This window comes from Thunnus thynnus, chromosome 5, assembly GCF_963924715.1.
Source record: "Thunnus thynnus chromosome 5, fThuThy2.1, whole genome shotgun sequence".
NCBI classification, from domain to species: Eukaryota; Metazoa; Chordata; class Actinopteri; order Scombriformes; family Scombridae; genus Thunnus; species Thunnus thynnus.
In genome coordinates, this window is record NC_089521.1 from 6,529,927 (window position 1) to 6,550,398 (window position 20,472).

The 20,472-nt window shown below is 39.6% G+C and overlaps 1 protein-coding gene across 1 annotated transcript in view; it reads left to right on the plus strand.

Annotated features, from left to right (window-relative positions):
* Nucleotides 1–20,472, plus strand: part of si:ch211-266k8.4 (rab GTPase-activating protein 1) — a 61,242-nt gene that overhangs the window by 27,030 nt on the left and 13,740 nt on the right. Inside the window, exons 11-14 of the mRNA XM_067588897.1 lie at nucleotides 9,502–9,609; nucleotides 11,455–11,648; nucleotides 13,955–14,076; nucleotides 19,380–19,673. Coding sequence (XP_067444998.1) covers nucleotides 9,502–9,609; nucleotides 11,455–11,648; nucleotides 13,955–14,076; nucleotides 19,380–19,673 — 718 coding nt within the window. The remainder of the gene's footprint in view (nucleotides 1–9,501; nucleotides 9,610–11,454; nucleotides 11,649–13,954; nucleotides 14,077–19,379; nucleotides 19,674–20,472) is intronic.

The window sequence follows — 20,472 nt, forward strand, 5'->3', positions numbered from 1 at the left end:
CTCTTACTTTTTTCTATGAGGTTTGCTCTAACAAGTATTCCCCAAACTCTCTTAACTGCACAAAATTGTCATAAATCAAACAGATGAAACAAATGTTAATAAATGGCCTATAATGCCATATAAAGCGATCTGTTCTGCTCCATTTGTTTAATTCAAAAAATGTTACCAAAGAGTAAAAAGAAGCACTCCACAGAGCTTCAAGTCCTGCTTTCAGAAATCAGCAGACAGAAACATAATATATTCAGTTGTTCCAGTAGTTGCATTAGAGGACCTGGAAAAAAATTAGAAAATATTAATATAGTTGCCAACAATGTGAATGGTTGGACAAGTTGGATGACAAAAAAGTCTTGATAAAGCAAAATGTTCCATGACGATGGGAGGTGGTCAAGGTGACACTAATGGACAAAATAATATTCTACATTCACTTTACATTGTCAGGTGTTATAAAAATGTTTCCCTGTACAGTGAACTTTATATAGACAGCAGCTGTCAAAGTGATGGAAGTTGCCATGCCAAAATATACATATAAAATTATATTTTTATATGTATATTAATAAATTGGCAAAGCATCATGATGATGATATGGTAATCAGTAGGGATGCACCATATTATCGGCACGTCATCGGTATCGGCCGATAAAAGCTCTAAAATGAAATATTGGCATCGGCCATTTCTGCCGATTATGAGAGGCCGATTTGTTGCCTTCTCCTCCGCCGCCTGACTGCGCTTCCCTCCACAGACTTTTTCACCCAGACAGTCCTGGTTAAAGTGGAAAGAAGCAGCGTGTCTGACGGGCAGCTGAGTGAAGTGGAGCCTGCGGAGGAAGAACCGGGACCGTCAGGGTGAAACTGCTACGTTTTGCTGCACAGATAGGAAACACCTCGGCTGACAGGATGTACCATTCTGTCAAAAAAAAATCTTTATTTTGATTTATAACAACAGTTGACAACCAGCGTATTAGGTGCATTACCGCCACCTTCTCCTCCGGAGTGTGGACCAGAGATTAAATCCTACACATTAATCCTGTGTGTCTAATAAACTCAAAGAAAACTCTACTGCTCCACCCACTTGGCTGGTTCATTAAAGTTTTAACGCTGAGCTCCTGAACTCCAGTCCTCCTAAGTTCTTCCTTCATATATTGTCTTTCTTGATCATACTTCAGTGTTTCCCCTATAACAGTACCCCTGAAAAACACACCTAAGTTGCAGCTACTCCAAGTCAGCAACACAGCTGAAATACACTTTGGTTCATCGGGCATATTAGTCGCTTGCTTTGACATAACCCCTGAAGTTAGAAAGTAGAGCATGGATTAAATTAGGAGTGGTATTTTGCCAGTAGTAACGTTATGAGTCTTATAAGTTAGTATGGCAAACTTACACAATTGGAATTGGAAGTATGGCAGGGTGGCGCTGTTCCTGCTCATGCTAATCATGCTCGACTCAGTCCGCATAGCCTTGAAACCCTGCCCAGCACTGCTGCACAGAGTGCTGTTTGCTTGTTTATTCAAACTTTATTAATACAGAACGTATTGTATCGTGTGTCCAAATTGCACCAAATTCGACACTGCATGTCCTTGGGTCCCCAGCAATACAGCCACCAAGTGTGAAGTAGATCAGTTGAATGGTTTTCAATACTTGCGAAGGACATACACACATACAGAGAAACAAACAGAGAGTCCGTGCTTTATAGTTAGATGTATGAACTATTGTCCCCTATGAAGCAAAAGTCCGAACCTCAGTTGCCAGATAAACATAGAAAGTTGTTCTTTTTCATAGTAAGTTGTTTTGTTTTTTTTCCCTCACTCGGATCAAATGCTACATGCTGGTTCATTCACCATTGTAATGCCCCATATTTAACCTTTGTGAGTTTGGAGGAATCGGGGCGGCTTCTGAGGGCTTTGAACTATAAACATCTTTGATGTTAGCGATGAGCTAGAATGATAAAATGACTACATGTCGACACCTCCAGCCTACATCTGTTAGTGCCTGGAAAATCCTTGTTAAGCCCAGCTGAAGAAACAATATGGAATTGTATTAGTTGCCTGCTGATTTCATACATAGAACAATTAGAAGTTAAGAAAAATTTTTAAAAAGAGGAATAAAATGACTAAAGCATGGAATAATGTAGCACATAATGCAGAGTAGTCCCATTAGTATTTGCACTGTGATGTGTTTTTATTGTTTTGGCTCTACTGCAAACTGGATTTTACATAAAACAGTGACTATGAGGTTTAAGAACTGACTGATCTCCAAGAGAGAGATCTCCAAGTCCAATAAATCTATTTATAAAAAAGACGTAGAGTGACATTCATTGATCTTTTGTCTATATCACTTTTAGTTGACATTTATACAGAATTACTGATTTATAATACAAGTTTGTAATACAGTGCTGTTTTGGTGTGCACATATTTGTGCTACCATTACAGTGAGAGTGCCTGTGTGCTAAAGTGTGTTGTTTAACGTTATTATCTAGCTGAGGGCAGTCCCGCTAATCTTTGTTTTCCTTTTGTCGAGTTATCGGCTTATCTCTAACTACACCAGACATCTGGGTATTATTGCACCATTTTTCTCTTTTCCTCTTTTCTCACTTACCTTTTTTTCCCCGTCCCTCTAACCTCTTACTCTCTCATCTTCTACTTCTCGGTCTTTCATATAATTCTTTATTTTTTCCTTTGTCTCCCCTTTGCTCTTTATCTTTCTGCATACTGTTCCAGTAGTAAAAGGTTAAGCTTTCCTTTGTGTTGAGTGACCAAACAGTGTGCAGAGGAAGGATATGTGAGGACTGGATGTTCATCAGAGTCATGTCCAGTAGGCTAAAATAACAAATAACTTGACTAGTTCTCAATATTGTCCATTGTTGTGAGATATGGACCTGCCAAGACCAGAGATTTATGGCCTTTAGTTTGATAGCTGTAAACTGACGCACTTGGCTGATAATGCTTCAGCACCATGCAAAACGCAGCCCACGCATTTGTCTGGGACAGTTGAGTGCTGACGCACAGGCAAAAAAACTAGTGGGATGCGCAGCAAAAAAGCTGAAACTGGCTCAGCCTTTCCCACAACACAATGTGATGTTTGGTTGTTGTGATGTTATTCATCAAAATACGTGTAAGCACACACTGAATTGAATTGAATCAGTTTTATTATCATTGTTCAAGACAGCAAAATTACAGTACAGCTCCCGACACATAGCATTGACAAAAAGTAAGCGCTGATAAAAACAAACCATCATAGTGGTTAAAAAAAACAACAATAATAATTAAAAAACAGCATTGCACAGTACAATAGATTACTCTGTAACATGAACAAAAGTATCTCTTCTGTTTACATGATAAATGGTTGGTTGATTGATGGCTGTAAAGCAAAATTAAAATGACTTATAACTTTCCAGAACAGTGAAATCCTGTCTCTATGTGGTAAACTGCTGTGCTGTGTTTGGGCGTCTGATAAGCCTTAAAACTCATGGATCTGTTACTGTACCTTCTGGATTGTATAACAGCGTTTCACCAGTACCTGAAACAACACATCCCCACCAACAAAGCCCCTTCTAGATTCTTAGCACAGTGCTGTTTTCACTTTGAACAACCAGTTGGACCTTTGTTTTCACTCAGGTTGTAACAGAATCTCCCGATAGTGCTGCACATTACAATGCAGGTCTTTCCATCGACTGTTGTTAACATTTTTGTTGCCTCCAAATATTGTTTTGTGGTGTTTGAAGACAGAAAAAAGGAGGAAAGAAACTCTCTCTATCTCACTTTTCATACAAGAAGTTGAAAACAAGACAAGATGATTTGTTTACAGTATTCATTTAAGGTGACTGTTATTCACCGTTTACCTGGAAATCTGAAAGAAAACTATTACAAAACAAGTCTAAGAGTCTACAGCCATGCTCACAGCGTGCTCACAGTGACAATGTAATATTTACCTGGTTCAACATCTTAGTTAAGCCTGTTATTATGCTAACATTTGCTAATTAGCACTGAACATTAAGTATAGATGTGGCTGATGGGAATATTATTAGTTTTGAAGGTATTAGTAGTCATAAATCATATTGGGCAAATTGAAACGCTGACCTGATGATGCACTAGATGAAAAGACAAGGGATCATGAAACTCATTAGTTTGTCCTCCAGGTACCTTAAAGTGCAACTGAAACCACATAATGTCAACATGTTTTCATAGTGTACTGCTAATAGTTTGTCATTATTAAAAGGAAAAAAATGGTCTACAGGGAAATATCAGAAATGGTCCTTTTCGTCTCAGGTGGATGGAGATGCGTGTCGGTGTGTGATTGACAGCAGGCTGAGCTCTGGTGATAAGAGCCATTGCATGCTGCTTGTTCTGTAAACTCTAGGTTCAAATTTAAACATTTCACTCTGCAACTTAGCCGACTGTGTGCAGCTCCTTGTTAATGATTGGCTTGTTTGGTTGTTAATAAGATAGATAATTTATTAAGACTCGGAAGAACAAAAACAAAAGTAGAAAACAGCACATGCTGTACAGTCACTATAAAAGTTTTAACTAAGAACTATCACATTCTGCATTTCCTGCTTTCTTCTTCTACAGCAGCCTTCCTCTGTGCTTGCTGTGGTTTAGTAGACCACAGCCTACACAAGTATGTACACATTAATGATGTATTCACATTACAGTGGAAAAACAATGGACTTTAAATATCTGTATTCTAATTTCAAGGTAATCCAGCCAATAGTTGTCAAGATATTTCACTCAGAACCACAAAGGCCAACCTCATGGTGGTTCCACAGGAAAAATCAGGGAAAGAAAGTCAATAGTAATAATTCATCCTCTGTGTACAATGAATGTTGGTACGAAATTTCATGGCAATCAATGTAATAGCCCTGAGTCCTGTACGATTTGTATCAAGTTGAATTGTGAGCTGACTCTCATTCACTCAAACTAGCATAATTGGTTCCTCATTTGCCCGGCAGAGGTGTCCTCTGTGTTTGAGATTGCAAGATCAGGGAAGATTTCTCATAAGATGCTGATTGGTCCAAACAACTGGAGGTTCGGACACAAGTGCATAACTAGAAGCCTGACAAGTTGGATTTGCTTGTGATCTTGTGATGTCGTGATCTCTCGTGAATCCAGCTGCCTTGCAAGGTAAGGTTATCTTAGCTGAGCACAATGAACTCTTCTCATCGGAAAATGCTTAATAGAGACATCAGTCCAAACTGTGGTTTGCCCTCAGGTCATTTTGTGATGCTAGGTTTTCCTGTCTTGAGAATTGCTAGCTAACATGTTTCTCCTTGTGTCTTACATTCATTTCAGATTACATTTTGAATTTAGGAAAAGTAGGAGTCAGTTTATCTCCATCTCTCTTTTCTCCTTCTGTATTCCTCCCTTCAAGATATTTTCTGTGTCCATTAGTGTTTCTGTGTACTTTATTCCCCCCTCCGTCAATGATCATCACTTCAAAGCTGCCATTGAGCAGTGTCAGTGAGCTCCCAGGCGAAAGGATCTGCTGAGCCCAGCCTTATATTAGAGCTTATTCAATCCCAGCTACAGGTGTGCTGCCCCGCCAACTCCCAGAGGACGGCAGACGCTTCAAATCACAAAAACCCAACCTTCAAAAGGCTGCGTGTCATCAGCATTAATTCCTGGACACTGAGGAATCAGCAGAGTTCTCTGTCATCTGAAACTGACTTTGAGAGAGAGAGAGAGAGAGAGAGACAGAAAGGGAGAGAGTGGGCAGTAAAACACACTGTCATTCATACCTTCTCATTATATCCCTGAGTCATAGAGAACCCCGGAGCTGAGCTCACTGACACTGACATTCTCATCTGTTTACGTATGTTAGTTGTGATTTTGACCCTATGATTTACTTTAAATGCTTTAAGCTACCACATCATGGTATTTGTGTTATCTCATTTTTTTCATTATATTGTGTGTTTTTGTGTATATACATGGGTATGTATGCTGGTATCTACAATTGCAGCTTAGAGTGTCTGACACAAACTCGACCCTGACCCTCTCTACAATTAGCTAAACTGTACTGTGTGCGGTATGTGCATGTACTGTATGAGTGAGAGCACATGTTAGACCATGTGACCTGCATGCAGTAATGTAAAGTATCATAATGTAAAATTGAATGTAATGATGCTCCATGATCGCTTATCCACTAGTCTCTCGTAAATCTGAATGCACCTTGAAGGTAAACTTGTCAGAGATTTAGAGGAAAATGATCTTCCTGCATCAATACGTCATCACCTGACTCTGCAGCTTGGCTCGGCTCTAAAGAGCTTTATAGTGAGTTTTAGCTCATTGTTTAGCTGTCCAACTGCAACTTTACTGTTTTAGTTCACTCTCACATTTCTCACAGTGTTGTTTTCAGACACAGCAGGCAGCTGTTTAAACTACCTGCTCTGCACCGAACAGTAAACAATTAGCGAGTAGCTGGTGAACATAGTTGAGTATTCAGCGTGATAGAATAACCTTTACTATAACAAGCTATTGTTTGTTTAGAAACGTGAGTTGAAAGGTAGAAAGGCCAGACCGGTTGTGTTACAATGGCAGCAATTAAGGCTGAACAGGATCCAAGATAAATTCATTTGGAGTAATTCCTTTGATCCTGAGCCTATTTCTGTTGAATTATAATGAATTTTTACAACTTGTTTTGTTAAAGCTATATTAGACTTTTCAAAGTAAAGAAGACGACTTTGACATGTTATTTAAAAACAATTTTTGGGTCATCACTATCTGCAATGCAGATGGAAATATGGCACTTGAATCTCTGAATGTGGGTCCAAATCCACAGGCTCCAGGGTGTACCAGTCTCCTGCTTAATGAGTTCTGGGATAGGCTTAAAGCCCCCTGTGACCCTGCAAAGGGATACAAAATTCATAGATGGATAGAATATTTATAGATATAACAAAAAATTGCCAAGTTTTATCTGATACTGGACTTGTTTGGTGTGCTGTGCAGTGTTTCCCAGAGAGCATGTAGACTATGTGAGAATGAGACTTCTGTGTGGCAGCTCCAGGAGGGGAAGTTGAACCTCCACAGGGCTGCATTCCACCAATAAATCACACACTCACACTCATTCGGACCTTCTCATTATAACCCTGAGTCATACAGAAACCGTGCAGGTGAGCTCACCAGCGTTAATGCATCTGTAGTGTGTATGTGTGTGTCCATCAGTTGAACTACAGTGTACTGAAAGTAATATTATATGATAATCATATAGCCTTTTTATTCAGTCATTCAGGATAGGAGCAGGGTTGCTCAAAGAGGCTTGAACATGGACATGTGCAGAGTCAACATATGTCAGACATACAATACTTGACTAATTTCCTGACCTAATTTAATTTTAAAGAGTGGATGAGCTAATGCCATATGTTCTCATCTAGTTTGTCCTTGGGTGGCTAACAGGAGACGTGCTGCAACACGTCAGTGTTTTGAAGTTGGCATTTGGCTGTGGAAGGTAACCTCTCCTTAACAAATGTCTGACAGTGATTGAGATAGATCCGAGGGAGAGAAGGAAGGAGAGAGAGACATGAGGCAGTGGGACAGAGCCATGGGCTATAAGAGGTGGGGAGGGTGTGTGTGGGAAATGGAGTTGTTTTAACATCAAAGATAACTCTGCTCAGGACCTCGCATTAGGCCGGGAGACACTCCACTTTATCATTGGCTCTTCCTGTCTGGCAGAAGCCTTATCCTTTTAAACTTGTGTTAAAACACTGATAAACACTGTTACAAATTAGAAGTCAACATCACCTCTACCCTCCCACATGACACAAACACACACTAACTTCTATCTCAACCTTACTTTGGCCAAGTGAAAGGATGAATGATAATTACTAACACTGAACTAAAGCGAATCATTTATTTTTTAAAAAGCTCTGACTTGATCTGACTTGACAAACACAGATAGCAAAGGCTTAATAGTTTTACTGACTCAAGACATTACTTTCTGACTTACAATAACCTTTGTATGTGTAAACGTATATGTACTAAATGTAGAGGTTTTACACATCGTTCAAAGATAAAAAATTAGAATCAATCACAGCTCAGCCCTGCCAGCACCATTAATGTCTTTAATTATCTCACTAATTAGCTAATTAGCCGGACCCAGTAACCTCCTGGAGGTTTGTCATCATCATGAGGTTGCCAGGCAACCTGCCAAGACCCCAGAAAGTTAGTGTGCCCAGCCATGAAATAGTCTGGCACCGAACCCCTCTGTGAAACTACAGTGTGTCGTTTACACTTGGGGCTGTACTAATAAACAAACAAGATATAACGTGTTAATTAGTGAGCTTTAGACATGCTGGTAAGCAGATTTTGATAGTTTTCAACAGATACAGGCTAGCTGTTTCCCCTGGTTTGTGTCTTTGTGTTAAGCTAAGCTAACTAGCTGCTGGTGGTAGCTTTATATTTACCATATGGACATTAGAGTGGCATAAGTCTCTTTTCATCTAACTCTCAGCAAGAAAGTGAATAAGTTTCCCAAAATGCCAAACTTCCATTAAGTAAGCCAAAGAGATGTTTAGAGACCAAGGTGGCCACTTCTGCACACAGTTACAAAGTGTTTTGATCAACTGATCAAAGCTAAAGGGTTTTGAAAAGACCTTTTAACTTGTTTCTTGCAATAATGTTGAAAGTACAGTACCAGTCAAAAGTTGACACACCTTCCTATTCCCTTGAATGAGAAAGTATGTCCAAACTTTTGTCTGGTACTGCATATTTTTCCACATTCTGTATGTATAAATCTGTATCACTGTCTATGTTACTGCAGTCACTGGCACCTTGTCAGTGGTAACATGTACTGTATGTTTGACATACCTATCTGCACATGTTTGTTTAAAAATGTACCTGTGCTACTGTTTGCATGATTGGAGATAAAGAAACTAAGTCTTCAGTTCTTTGTAGCTTCAGTTCTTTGTAGCTGTGGAATTTTTGACCTCTAGTAATAGTTTTTTAAATAGTGGTTCCCTGTTTTTTTGTTTGTTTGTTTTGTTTTGTTTTGTTTTTTGCAGATGTACATGTTGGCGCGATACACATTACTGCCAATGGTCTCTAATTATTTCACGGATCAACAGGTAGCGGTAACGTGCCAAGATACACAGCAATGTGCCAGCAAAGGCTATGTAGAAGAAGACGGCTAGCTCATAAAGGGAGGAAATTTATTCAATGTGTTTGTTAGACCTCAAGAATAGACACAGTATATTTTGGTTACTAACACTGAACAGAAACATAACTTTAGTTTGTTCACATGAAAATCAACAGGGTACCCTCAAGAGAATTGCTGAACAAAGTATTTTGTTCACGTGTTAACTTAGCTAGCACAGGTATGAAGTCACCAAGCTACTTCCTGGTAGATGTGGTGGGCTGTGGATGTACAGTGTACCTGTCTGCAGCTGTCATTAAAACTGAGTCGCACAGACACAAAAGAACACAATCAGATCCCAGCTCTAATTGAGATGTTGGTCCTACGCACCTAATAGTGTAAACCACAGTACTGTGTGTTAAATTAGGGTGTTCTCTTTCAGAACAGTGTGAAAAGCAGACAGTCGGAGTGCCCAGCCAAGTCAGCCAAGAAAGGAAGGAAAAAGACAATGTATCAGCACCATCAGAGGGAGAAAAGACAACTGAGAAAGGTGAGTGTCTGTTGTGTGCCTGTATGTGTGTGTATACAATTTCAACATCTATCTTTTTACTCTATGCAACAGGTCCAGACAATTCACATCTATATATCTTAGCCTGACTGGTGAATAGTCCCAACTAGTACAAGAAGAAAGACGCCAGTGGCACTAAATCACTATCAATTCAGCAGGTTCAACAGAGGTGAGAGTCCTAGGCAAAGGTTAACATTAATAAAAGCTGAACTCTCTTACAAGAACAGGCCTGCCTAATAATGCCATTAAATCGCAATTCTGTTACAAGAACAATCCTTGCTAACATTTTAACTGAGCTGCTTGTCATCAGATAATTTAAAGACTTAAGACCTTGAAAAATACATTTATCAGAGGCAAGTGCAGCCCCATTATACAACAAGTGCCATTACAGTCAATCAGCCCTCACTTAACATACTGTATACTTTGTGCAAAGGTGCCTTAAGTCAAAGATTTTTTTTTGTCAGACCACAACTATTGCTCTCTTGCCAAATAAAGCTGACTCTGTTGCGTTGAGAAATTGATTCCAGTAGCACTGTTTCCAATCAGAACATTCTTAAACCATGTAAGTCAGTTAAGTGAAAATCCCTCTTTGATCCATTGTAATTTTGTACATGTTTTTTCAGGCTGTGTTCTAAAAGGGAAGATTTCTAAACTCACAGCTCTCTTCTGTTACCTGCAGTGTCATTAGCAAACTAAGTTCCATGTGCTGACAGTTTTTGAAACACAGCACACACAAGGCATAATTATTCCGAAGAACTGGTTGTAAACAGTACCTTATCTTGTCCTGTCGGGAAATATGGGTCTGGGATTACATTTAGGTAAAAACAAAAACAAACAAATGAATCAAAAAAGTATTTAAAAAAAAAAAAAAAAAGCCAAATACTACTGTATAATGTAGGGCAACTAACGATTACTTTCATCATCGACCAACTTTACAATTACTTTGTAATTATTTCTTTTATATTTGATCTATAAAACCTCAGAGGTGGCAAAAAAATGTGCATCACAATTTCCTAGAGCCCAATGTGATGTCTTCTCTGTCTGACCACCAGTCCAAAACCCCAAAATATACAATTTACTATAATGGAAGACAAGGATAAGCAACAAATTCTCACATTTGGGAACCTGGAACCACCAAATTTGGTACTTTTCCGATTAATTGAGGAATTCTTGCTCTTCTAGTATAATGTAATATAATAAAGTTACTCTTATGACTCTTTCATATGCAAATCAGCTTTTTTCTTTTCAGTACACAACGCATCATAAACAACAAACTGTGTGAATCTCTCCTTGTGTTATTAAACATAAGATACAGCTTCACTATCTGTGTCTGTGTAGTATGCATGCATGTGCTTGCACACAAACATGGACAGTACTCTGTATAAGTGGGTCTTTGTGTTCACAGCTTGCCTAAGCAGGCAGATTCTGCCCCCTGAGTAAATATGGTGAGCCACTGATAACATTCATTTGTGTAAGGACACATTCGCACACCAAAACACACATACATGCACAAAGGCAATCCAGTAGGGGTATGCCTGTAAAGGAATGATAACTTATTTTGTTACTCCAATATGCACCACATACAGTATCATCTCAGGGTTGTTCCCAGGATTTGTAATGGAGTGGTGCTCAGGTTCTGCATGTCTGCAGAATGGGAGCATGATTAGAACAAGATGGAGTATTTGCATTTTCAGACCACCTTCAATGACGTTTTCTACATTATAGTGCCTTGAAACACAAAAAGAAAACCATGAATGATTTCCGGTTGAGAATTATCACAGAATTAAATCTAAGGAGGATTTATTTATTATATTGTTCTTTCAACAGACTTACCAGTCACCGGGGCTAAAAGTGTACTGACACGGGTGTTGCATCTGGCCCAGAGGTACCTTTTGGACCCAATGGGTCGACAGAGGGTTGAAGTGAGGAGTTCACAAACACAAGCAAGGCCCAGACAGCGTAGTCCTGCACCTGGACGAGTTTTCAGGAGTCGGACGTCAGCTTCACTACCACAAGTTCAGGTAAAGCTTGATTTGGTAGTACAGTGACTAACAATAGTAACTATGACTAAGCAATAGTAACTATTGCTTGTGCTGTCAAACTAAGGAATGGAGCAAACTAAGTATCAGTGCAATGCTTTAGTCAGTACCTGAAGTCAAAAAGGATATAGACTTGTTTTTAATTTTTGGACCTACAGAATGAAATCATGGCAGTCCATTTGACAGGAAGTATTTAGCATATATATTGCTCTTCAATAGAAATTTGCTTAATCTCTGCTCTTATTGATTTTCCTTACTCCCTTCAGGCAAACTTTGTTCTTCTATCACTATCCAACCTGGCTGGCAGAAGAGGCATTTCAGTTTCAGTTTTTGAAAATGCATTTTCAATTAGGATATGATGCCGTGCAGAAAAAATATGACTGTAATATCGTTGAGCTGATGCAATTTTATAAATAACTTAAACATCCAGACAATATTATCCTTCCTTTTGGAGGTGCTGGACTGGTCTCTTCTCTCTATTTGGTGAGTCTCATTTGTCATTGGCACAGCTGTTTGGTTACTGGCTGAGAGGATAATGATTAGTCATCACATCCTCTTAATAAAATTTCACCCAACCTAGCACTTATGCACATAGCACCACTGTCCATATAAGAACAAAAATAGCAGGTACGCTTGGAAACTCTTCTCAGCCCTGGTTGTTGTGATCGTGCTGTTGAAACTAAGCTCTTAATGTTAACTCGTAGCTAAACAATGACAGTGTATATATAATGCAGTTACAGGTGGGTGTTCCCACAATCTCTGTGTGCTGCGGTTTTTCACCTCGACAACAATTCTCAGGAACATTCATCCCTATTGCCTGCCATTTGGAGACTGTCTCAAATGTTCTTGTCTAAACAGTATTGGGCATTCTTTAACATTCAACAGATCAGGATCCACAGAGAGCCAGCATTCTGAAAGCCTCTAACAAAGAACCGAGTGTCTGACGAGCCGAGTCTCAACAACTCCATTTAGATACCAAATCCTTCTGCTCAAACCAGACTGGGCAGCAAGGCTCAGTAAGTTGGCATCTGATGTAAAACACTTTTGAGACAACAGGGCTTATCTCTGTCCTTACTGTGTTGAGTTTTCATAATATTTTGGAAGAAGATTTTCCTGAATATTGAAGTGCTGTGTGTTGTGAAAGCCAGCAGGGTAGCAGAGGGCTGGCTTTAACAGAGGGAAGGCCTTCATAGTTTTAATATCATAGCCTATCATTGGGAATCACCTGCCTGGAGCGAAAAAGATAGAAAAAATGAAAAAAATTGATTTACTTAGCTAATTCTGTTGGACCACTCTCAGGGGAGTTGATAAGTATTCTCTCACTCTGTCACTCAGGATTCCTGCAAGTTCAGGAAATATAGCATAGGTTTTTTTGCAGTTTAGAAATACAGCAGACTATATTTATATATTTTGAAACCATCAAAATATTAATAGAAGATAATTGAAATAGTATCTGTCTCATATGTTGGTTCCTGTGATCACCTTAGCAATGTTGCTCTTTACAAAGGTCTCTCCTGTGTCCCAGAATACTTCTGTTTATGTCGTAGAGAAAATAGTTTCCCCCACCTTTTCTTGGGGTAATAATACATATTGTAGCATTTTGTCTAAATGATTACAATGTTTAACAGCCCTCGAGGTTTGGTTTGGGAAAAGATGGTCCACATTTTAGTCCAAATATTTCCTGCTCTTTTGTCCTCATCTTCTTTGTCACACTGCTTTAACTCATTCCTCCATCCGTCATCCTATTCACATTTGTCTCTTAATTATCTTGAACAAAAACCCATAACTCTCTTCCTCTTTAGCTTCCTAATTTTTGTTGCGGCATGTCTGAATATTTGTTTTTTTAAACTTTATTTTCTTCTATATCATATGTTAAAACCAGTTAGATTTTTCTGAAACACCTTTTAGAGGCCAGGACTGGAATGTCCACATATAATATAAAATAGATATGTCCTTTGTAAGGAAGGTAGGTGGGATTGGAAGAAAACCTCTTAACGTGTAGCCAGGGCCACAACTTTCCAAGCATGCATGCATACACATACACACACACACACACACACACACACACACACGCACACACACACACACACACACACACACACACACACACTGGGCCAGTCCAACAGCTGATTAAAACATGACGGGGATGGGGAATGTGGCTCAGTAGCCAAGACGAGACACACCGCTTCACTATGATGGAGCAGCCAATCATCTGGTTTATGGTCAGACAGGTGTCTATTTTCACTCTTATTCAATTTCCTTCACTTCCTCCGTGTCCCCTCTTTTAGATCAGATCCAGGAGGCGCAGCCAGCAGAGAGGCGGAGCACACCAGCCGGTAGTACAGGGGAGCGGTGGTGATGTCACCATGGATCCCGTCACTGTGACATCTGGTTGTTCCAAAAGTGACAGGTGAGGATAAAGTTTAAAAATCACCTCACAAACAAACCATGACATGCCTGCACTCATGCACGTCAGCCCTTTTCCTGAAGTGTTTGTTTTTGACATTTGACTGTGTGTTAGCACACTGCCTGCACACACATGTCCTCTGTATGTTCGTGCGGAGGGTGAAAGAAATAACATGAACAACTTTACAATATATGTTGGAAACTGCATATAGTGATCACAGTTACAGTGATCAATCGCTTATATGGATCAAAAAGTTTGGGGGGAAAAAAGTAGTGAAGTAGTCTACTTACAGTGTTCATTTTGGGTCAAACATAACATATGGAAAAAAAAATTAAAACTATGGCTAAAAAAAAAAAAATTCTTTTACTTCCATGATACAAGTATGATCTGTTCTTAGCAGCTGTGGCACCATTATTGCCTTGCAGTAACCCGTCTGCTTCCAGCTGGTTACCTGAGGCTGGTGCTGCACATTGAAATCATGACAGGAAAAAGAAAGTCATTTTCTCTCAATGAAAATCATACTCTCCTCGAACTGCCAAAAACAAGCCAACGAGATGCAGCAGTGAAACAACAAGCGTAGGAAACAGCTGTCCGTTTCATTACTTTATCGTTTCATTACTTTATAATCACGTATTTAATATCTAAATGTCAATTAGATGGTAATCTGCATGAAAAAAAGATTCAGTTATAATAATCATCTGCTTATAGTGATCAATTTGACCCGGACAGACGTGATCACTATAAGCAGTTTCAACTTATTGCAAACAAATACAGAAGCCCTGACATCTTTATGGTAACATCATACATATCTCAGTATATATTCTTTTTCACTACATTTGATACTTCCTTTCTTTCTATAACATCGCCCACATTTCTCAGCCACTTTGTTTCATCATCACCTTTTCCTTTGTGCTTGCTCAAGTGAAACACGCTAAACCGTTTGATGGGATCTTTGATCCTCACAATCAGTTAATCCCTTAATATTTCCCCTGCAGCGATAGTCTTTGAGTTTATCCTTTGTGTGTGCGTGATTCAACAACAAATTGGAAAGTGAGACGATCATTTTGTCGTGAGGGGTTTTTGTCAATCAGCAGGATACTGATCATCAGTCTCTGTGTCAGAGTGAGGCATATTTATAGCTAGACACATGATATACATAAAACAACACTTGTCCAACATTTGTCCAAAAGTTCCTGTATGTGCTTGTTTATTTTCAGGTAAGTGTGTATAGCAGCATTAGAAGAGATAAGCTGTTTCATTGTTGCCCTCTGCCTCACATACTGTTTGTCCACCCTGTCGTTCACCTCACATTTACAAGCAAGTAGTTACAAACTGCACGAGCTGTGTTTTGCATCTGTTGCAGAACTCTTTTACCAATTGAAAGTTCTACTTTGCCAAAATGTCCTCAGGTATTGTTTCTGTGTAATAAAACCAGCTGGTTTTCCAGCAGCACTTAGAATTTCACAATAGTCTTCTAATCCTCTCATCATAATGTTGTTTTTTCCTCTGACAGGCACACTGCTCGTAATAAAAGGCTGTCACTGTCCTGTTAGTGGTTTGTGTGTGTGCGCTTTCCTCCATGTGTATGCGCGCATGTTTCAAGCATACTTGTCATTCCTCACAGCTTTAATCTTCATGTCAAGTGGTTTAGGTTATTTTAACCAGTACTATGGGTCACCAAAGGTCATCAGGGGTCACCAAAAGGATTATTGTAATTGGGTGGCAAATTACTGGTAAAGGACAGAAGTGGACAATGCTCTCTGTCAGGTGCTGAAAACACACGTCATCCTAAGAAGAGTAAAGCCAAACAAGAGTGGCATCAAGATGAGCAGAGTGAGAGTCAATCACCATACAGAGGGAGACAGAGTGAGGTTAACTTGATTGATCCCCAGTATATATACATTACATACATTTTGAATGATATAGCTTTATGTTTACTTCAGTCTTAGTTATAGGTGATTTCAGGTCAGCAGGTCAGTGCAGTGAACTTGAAGCTGTTTCACACCATCACAATGTGAAATTGATCTTTTCCTGAAACAAAGACAGTGAGGAAGAATCCCTGCAGATCACTTTCACTGCAGGATATAGCATAAATTAAGCCTGATTCAGATTTTTTTTGCACTAGTATTCAATGCTGTTGTGCGGTTATGGAAAATGTCGAGTCATTTTTTACATGATGTTGTCTTTTAAGGTTTTTCTATAGTCCTGTCCTTATTGTGAACAGGGTTACAGTCACTGAGGTGATGAGCACTACTGTACACTGTTCTACTCAAGGCAAACAAACAGGCACAGTGAGGATTAGTGTTTGTTTCACATAGAGTATGATATATTCCAACATACAGCAGCTAACAGCAGGTATAGAGTGTAGTTCCCATGGTTGTACAAGTCATTTGGCATTTGGCTTTACTCATCTTGGGAATATCCTGTCTGGGCATTTAAAGATTTAAACCTTGGTCTTGTCTCACATTACTAATTTACACATGGCTTTTCTGGTGGACAGACAGGATTATGCTGACCTAGAAGGTAGAACTCATATTCATTTAAGTCAACTAAATAAGACTTAAATAAATAATTTAAATATTTTTGTCATTGTCATATCAATTGTGGCTATTAAGTGCTAAGTACTTGCTTTTCATATCATTGCACTGCCTAGCATTTATAATTTGGGGCAGGACTTGAGAGCTAACATGGCTACCTCTGCAGACATCAAAGAGAAAAATCATCTGCTGCGGAGTCAGATCATATCAGACTTGACTAAGTGGGTCCTACTTTAGAGAGGTCAAAGTTCATGAGTTGGTGGCCTTACTTAGCCTTAAGGGTCACACTACTTGAATACCACGGTTACTTGACATTATACCATGACCATGCGACATCTCTCTGGCTGTACAGTATTGTCTAAGCACCCTGACTATCTCCATTTTTTCATCTCTGAGGAATTCTGTCAGAATTACTGTCAGACATGTTGAATTTGTTAAGAAACCGGTAGACAAAACAAGGAGCGAGCTAGAGGAGGGGAACATTCAGTCAATAGTAGGAATGTCCCACGTTCTTTTGTTGCATTTGTCTCTTTCAGAATTCCCCAAGCTTGCCAACCTGCCTGAGCAGGTTTTTATTCACTGTACACACTTGAGTTGATACTCAAGTCAGAGCCCAAATCTGTTGTGACTTTATGGCATGCCTTTGTCCCAGCATCAGCATCATTTCAGCATGAAGAACTACATTCTCTTTCATGTTTTAGAACCAGATATTAGGTTACAAACTCAGCCATTATATTACACTGTACCTGTATATTACATTACTTACATGTTTGTCATGTGATGCTTCCACTCCTAACCTTTGAGTCCCCTTTTCCCACCGTTCTATACATCTCTTGACCCCAGTCTCACAACCCTGACCCCAGGCCAGCTGTCCTTTACTGCATATAAAGTGTAGTAACACAGCCTTCTGCAGTACGTGACCATTTGAAATTGCATTGACATAAAAATAGATTTACACACAAGAAAAGTGTACATTTGCATCAAAATTTACTTGTATGCTTTTGCATTTACCAAGTAGCCTTCTAGCTTTCACAGAGTTTTCCCGCTGTGTTTTACTGGGCATACCCCACTTCATCGGAAATAAAGAACGGCTCTGCCAACATCAGAAGAAATTATTGCATTTTCATGAAAGATAATATTAGGCTTATGAAGCTTCAGATAAATTGAGCAGTGGCACTACAGTGTATCACACAGCAACAGCCACATATTTAACGGGTGAGGCGGCAGCTGTCATCTAGTAACTACATCGATAACGAGAATGTCAGAATCAGAATGTGCCTGATTCAACTCAACATCACAAGTTCACTTCAAAATAATAAATCAGAGCAGCAAGTTACGATTTCAGGGGAAAAAAGACAGAAAATGTACAAGTTGGAAAAAGCAGAGAGATAAACAAGCTAATCAGTCACACTCATGTGTTGACGTGAGGGCAGAACTCACCACTGCAGGTCAGACACCAGGCGGAAGTTAATGTCCTGGGGCAAACCTTATGTCAGTGTTTTCTTACTATCTCTTGTTGGACATTTTCATTTAAATCCTAAATGATTCCTCTTTGTTGTTGAATATGTAAAAGGCTTCTTAGCCTGCCTGCCAGATTTTTAATTTTAACATATGATTCACATCATTTTCATGCTTAAACCATTCAGTGACCCCTCACGCTTTGTGAATTGGGGCATTGTCATCCTGGAAGAGACCACAACCATCAGGATAGAAATGTTCCATCATTGGATGAATGTATTGAATTGCAGTGACCCTTCCCTTGGAAACAACAGATCTGAACGCACCGGACCACTGAGCACTCTGGCCGGTGAGTGACATGGTGGGTGACGTACTTGGTACTCGGTTTTTGCTCTGCCATTATCAACATAGCAGCCGCGTTACAAATGATCTCATTTTACAGCTAAACAGTACACTAAAGTATGTTTCTGAAAACCTTTGAGGCGAGAAATAGGCAATGCAGTAAAGAATCTTGATTCATATTTGATCAGCACTGCCTAGTTTGACAGTTTGATCTGAGTTTCATGAGCCGACCATGTTGCGCTGGACGGACCTCATTTGTATTAAGTTGAGTCGTGATTATGCAAATTCAGATGCGGCGGTTGGTCTGTCAACTTGCTGTGCTGTATCCATCATGCACCACGCGGCCGAATCTCCTGTTCTCCATAGAAAATGAATGGGATGCTTCAACTTGACATCTGTCAACGGATTCGGAGTGTCTGCACCATTAGGGGACAAGTGGACCCAAACCATGCCAGCAAAATGCCCCCCCCCCCCCCCCCCCCCCCAGCATAACAGAGCCACCAGATCCCCTCACTGTAGGGGCCAAGCATTCAGACCTGTACCGGTTTTTCCTTTCATTTGTCACCTGTCTGTATGTTCTGTCATTTACAATTAACAGTATATATCTGGAAGTCTGTAAACTTGACAGGGGCACAACCTTGTTCATGCAATACAGTACATTGCATCTTCATATAGTTAAAATACATGCAATGTCATTGATTGTTCTTCATTTGCTGCTTCACAATTTGCTATTCTATCTTAATTGCTGAAATATGTACATATATGAATATATTTATAATTAATTTATTAATATATTGTTGGGGTAGTCACAAAACCCTTTACACTGTAATGTATCTATTGATAATATGAATATGTAAGTTGATTTATTGCTGTGTTCAAACTTTTGTTAATTGCTAATTTAAGAAATTACTTTACAACCATTTGGAAAGTCATTTGGACCTTCTATAACTTTATGTTTTTTGTTTCCAGATCAGAACAAACCTTCAAGAGGGCAGGCACAGGACCTGTTGGGAAGGTGGCCAGTCGTCGTAGCAACCACTGCCTCATCCCACCTATCAGAGTCAAGTCCCTCCGCCTTCTACGAAACTGCAAGAAACCGCTGAACCAGACGCCCCCTCCCTCCTCTATCCTCCCCTCATCCCTGCGTTCTTCCACCCTTCCTCCATCCTCCTCCATCCCATCCTCCAGTCTTCCAACATCCAGTGCTCCTCAAGGCGGGGAACAACACACGCAGCAAGACACGGCCAGGACCGCTCTCATCATGTAAGAACCACAAATTAACTTCATCCAACACTGTCAAATAGTTACACTTACAGCATTTCAACAGGGAGTGATATCACATGCAGCCACTCTATCACAGACAGGCATTCATCAAACCTGTGACCTGTACCTATCCCACCTCATGACCTTGCTCATATCTCACTGATACTGGAGGAACACATGCTGATTTTTTCCCTCTGTAATTTGACATCACAGTTTTGCAAGAAAAGGAGGTTTCTCGGAAGTGGTGGCAGCAGTGGGTGTTCAATACTGCACCGACACAGCCCAGGGGCATAAAATTAACAAATTAATTCAAACACTAATTTGATATTTTCATTTAAATCTCCACCCGCTGGCATTGAATTAATTCATCCTACATTATATTTTCAAACACAATAGGTGATTTTTGACTTGATACATCACTGAACCTGAAATAATTGTGCTGCATCCTAATATGTACACTTAATGGTCTGATCGAGTGAAGACTGCAGAGTTATTAAAAACTTAAAATGTTTGTATGCAACAGTATTAATCAATCAAAACCATCAGGGACTCTTATGCATTCAGTATAAAAGCACGTCAAACAGATGTATGTCAGCCCATATCTAAGTGACTGTAATTTGACCCCATCTGTGTTTGCTTTTACCTTTACACTGTCTGATGGCTTAACCTAACTGTGTTATTGTCATCTTGATGAATGGAGGGATTTGAGTTGAACAATCTCAACAATGAAAGTTGACTTGGGGAAGGAAGTTTATGATTGCTAGGAGAAAACATTCTTCAAATAGCTTATTTATTCTGG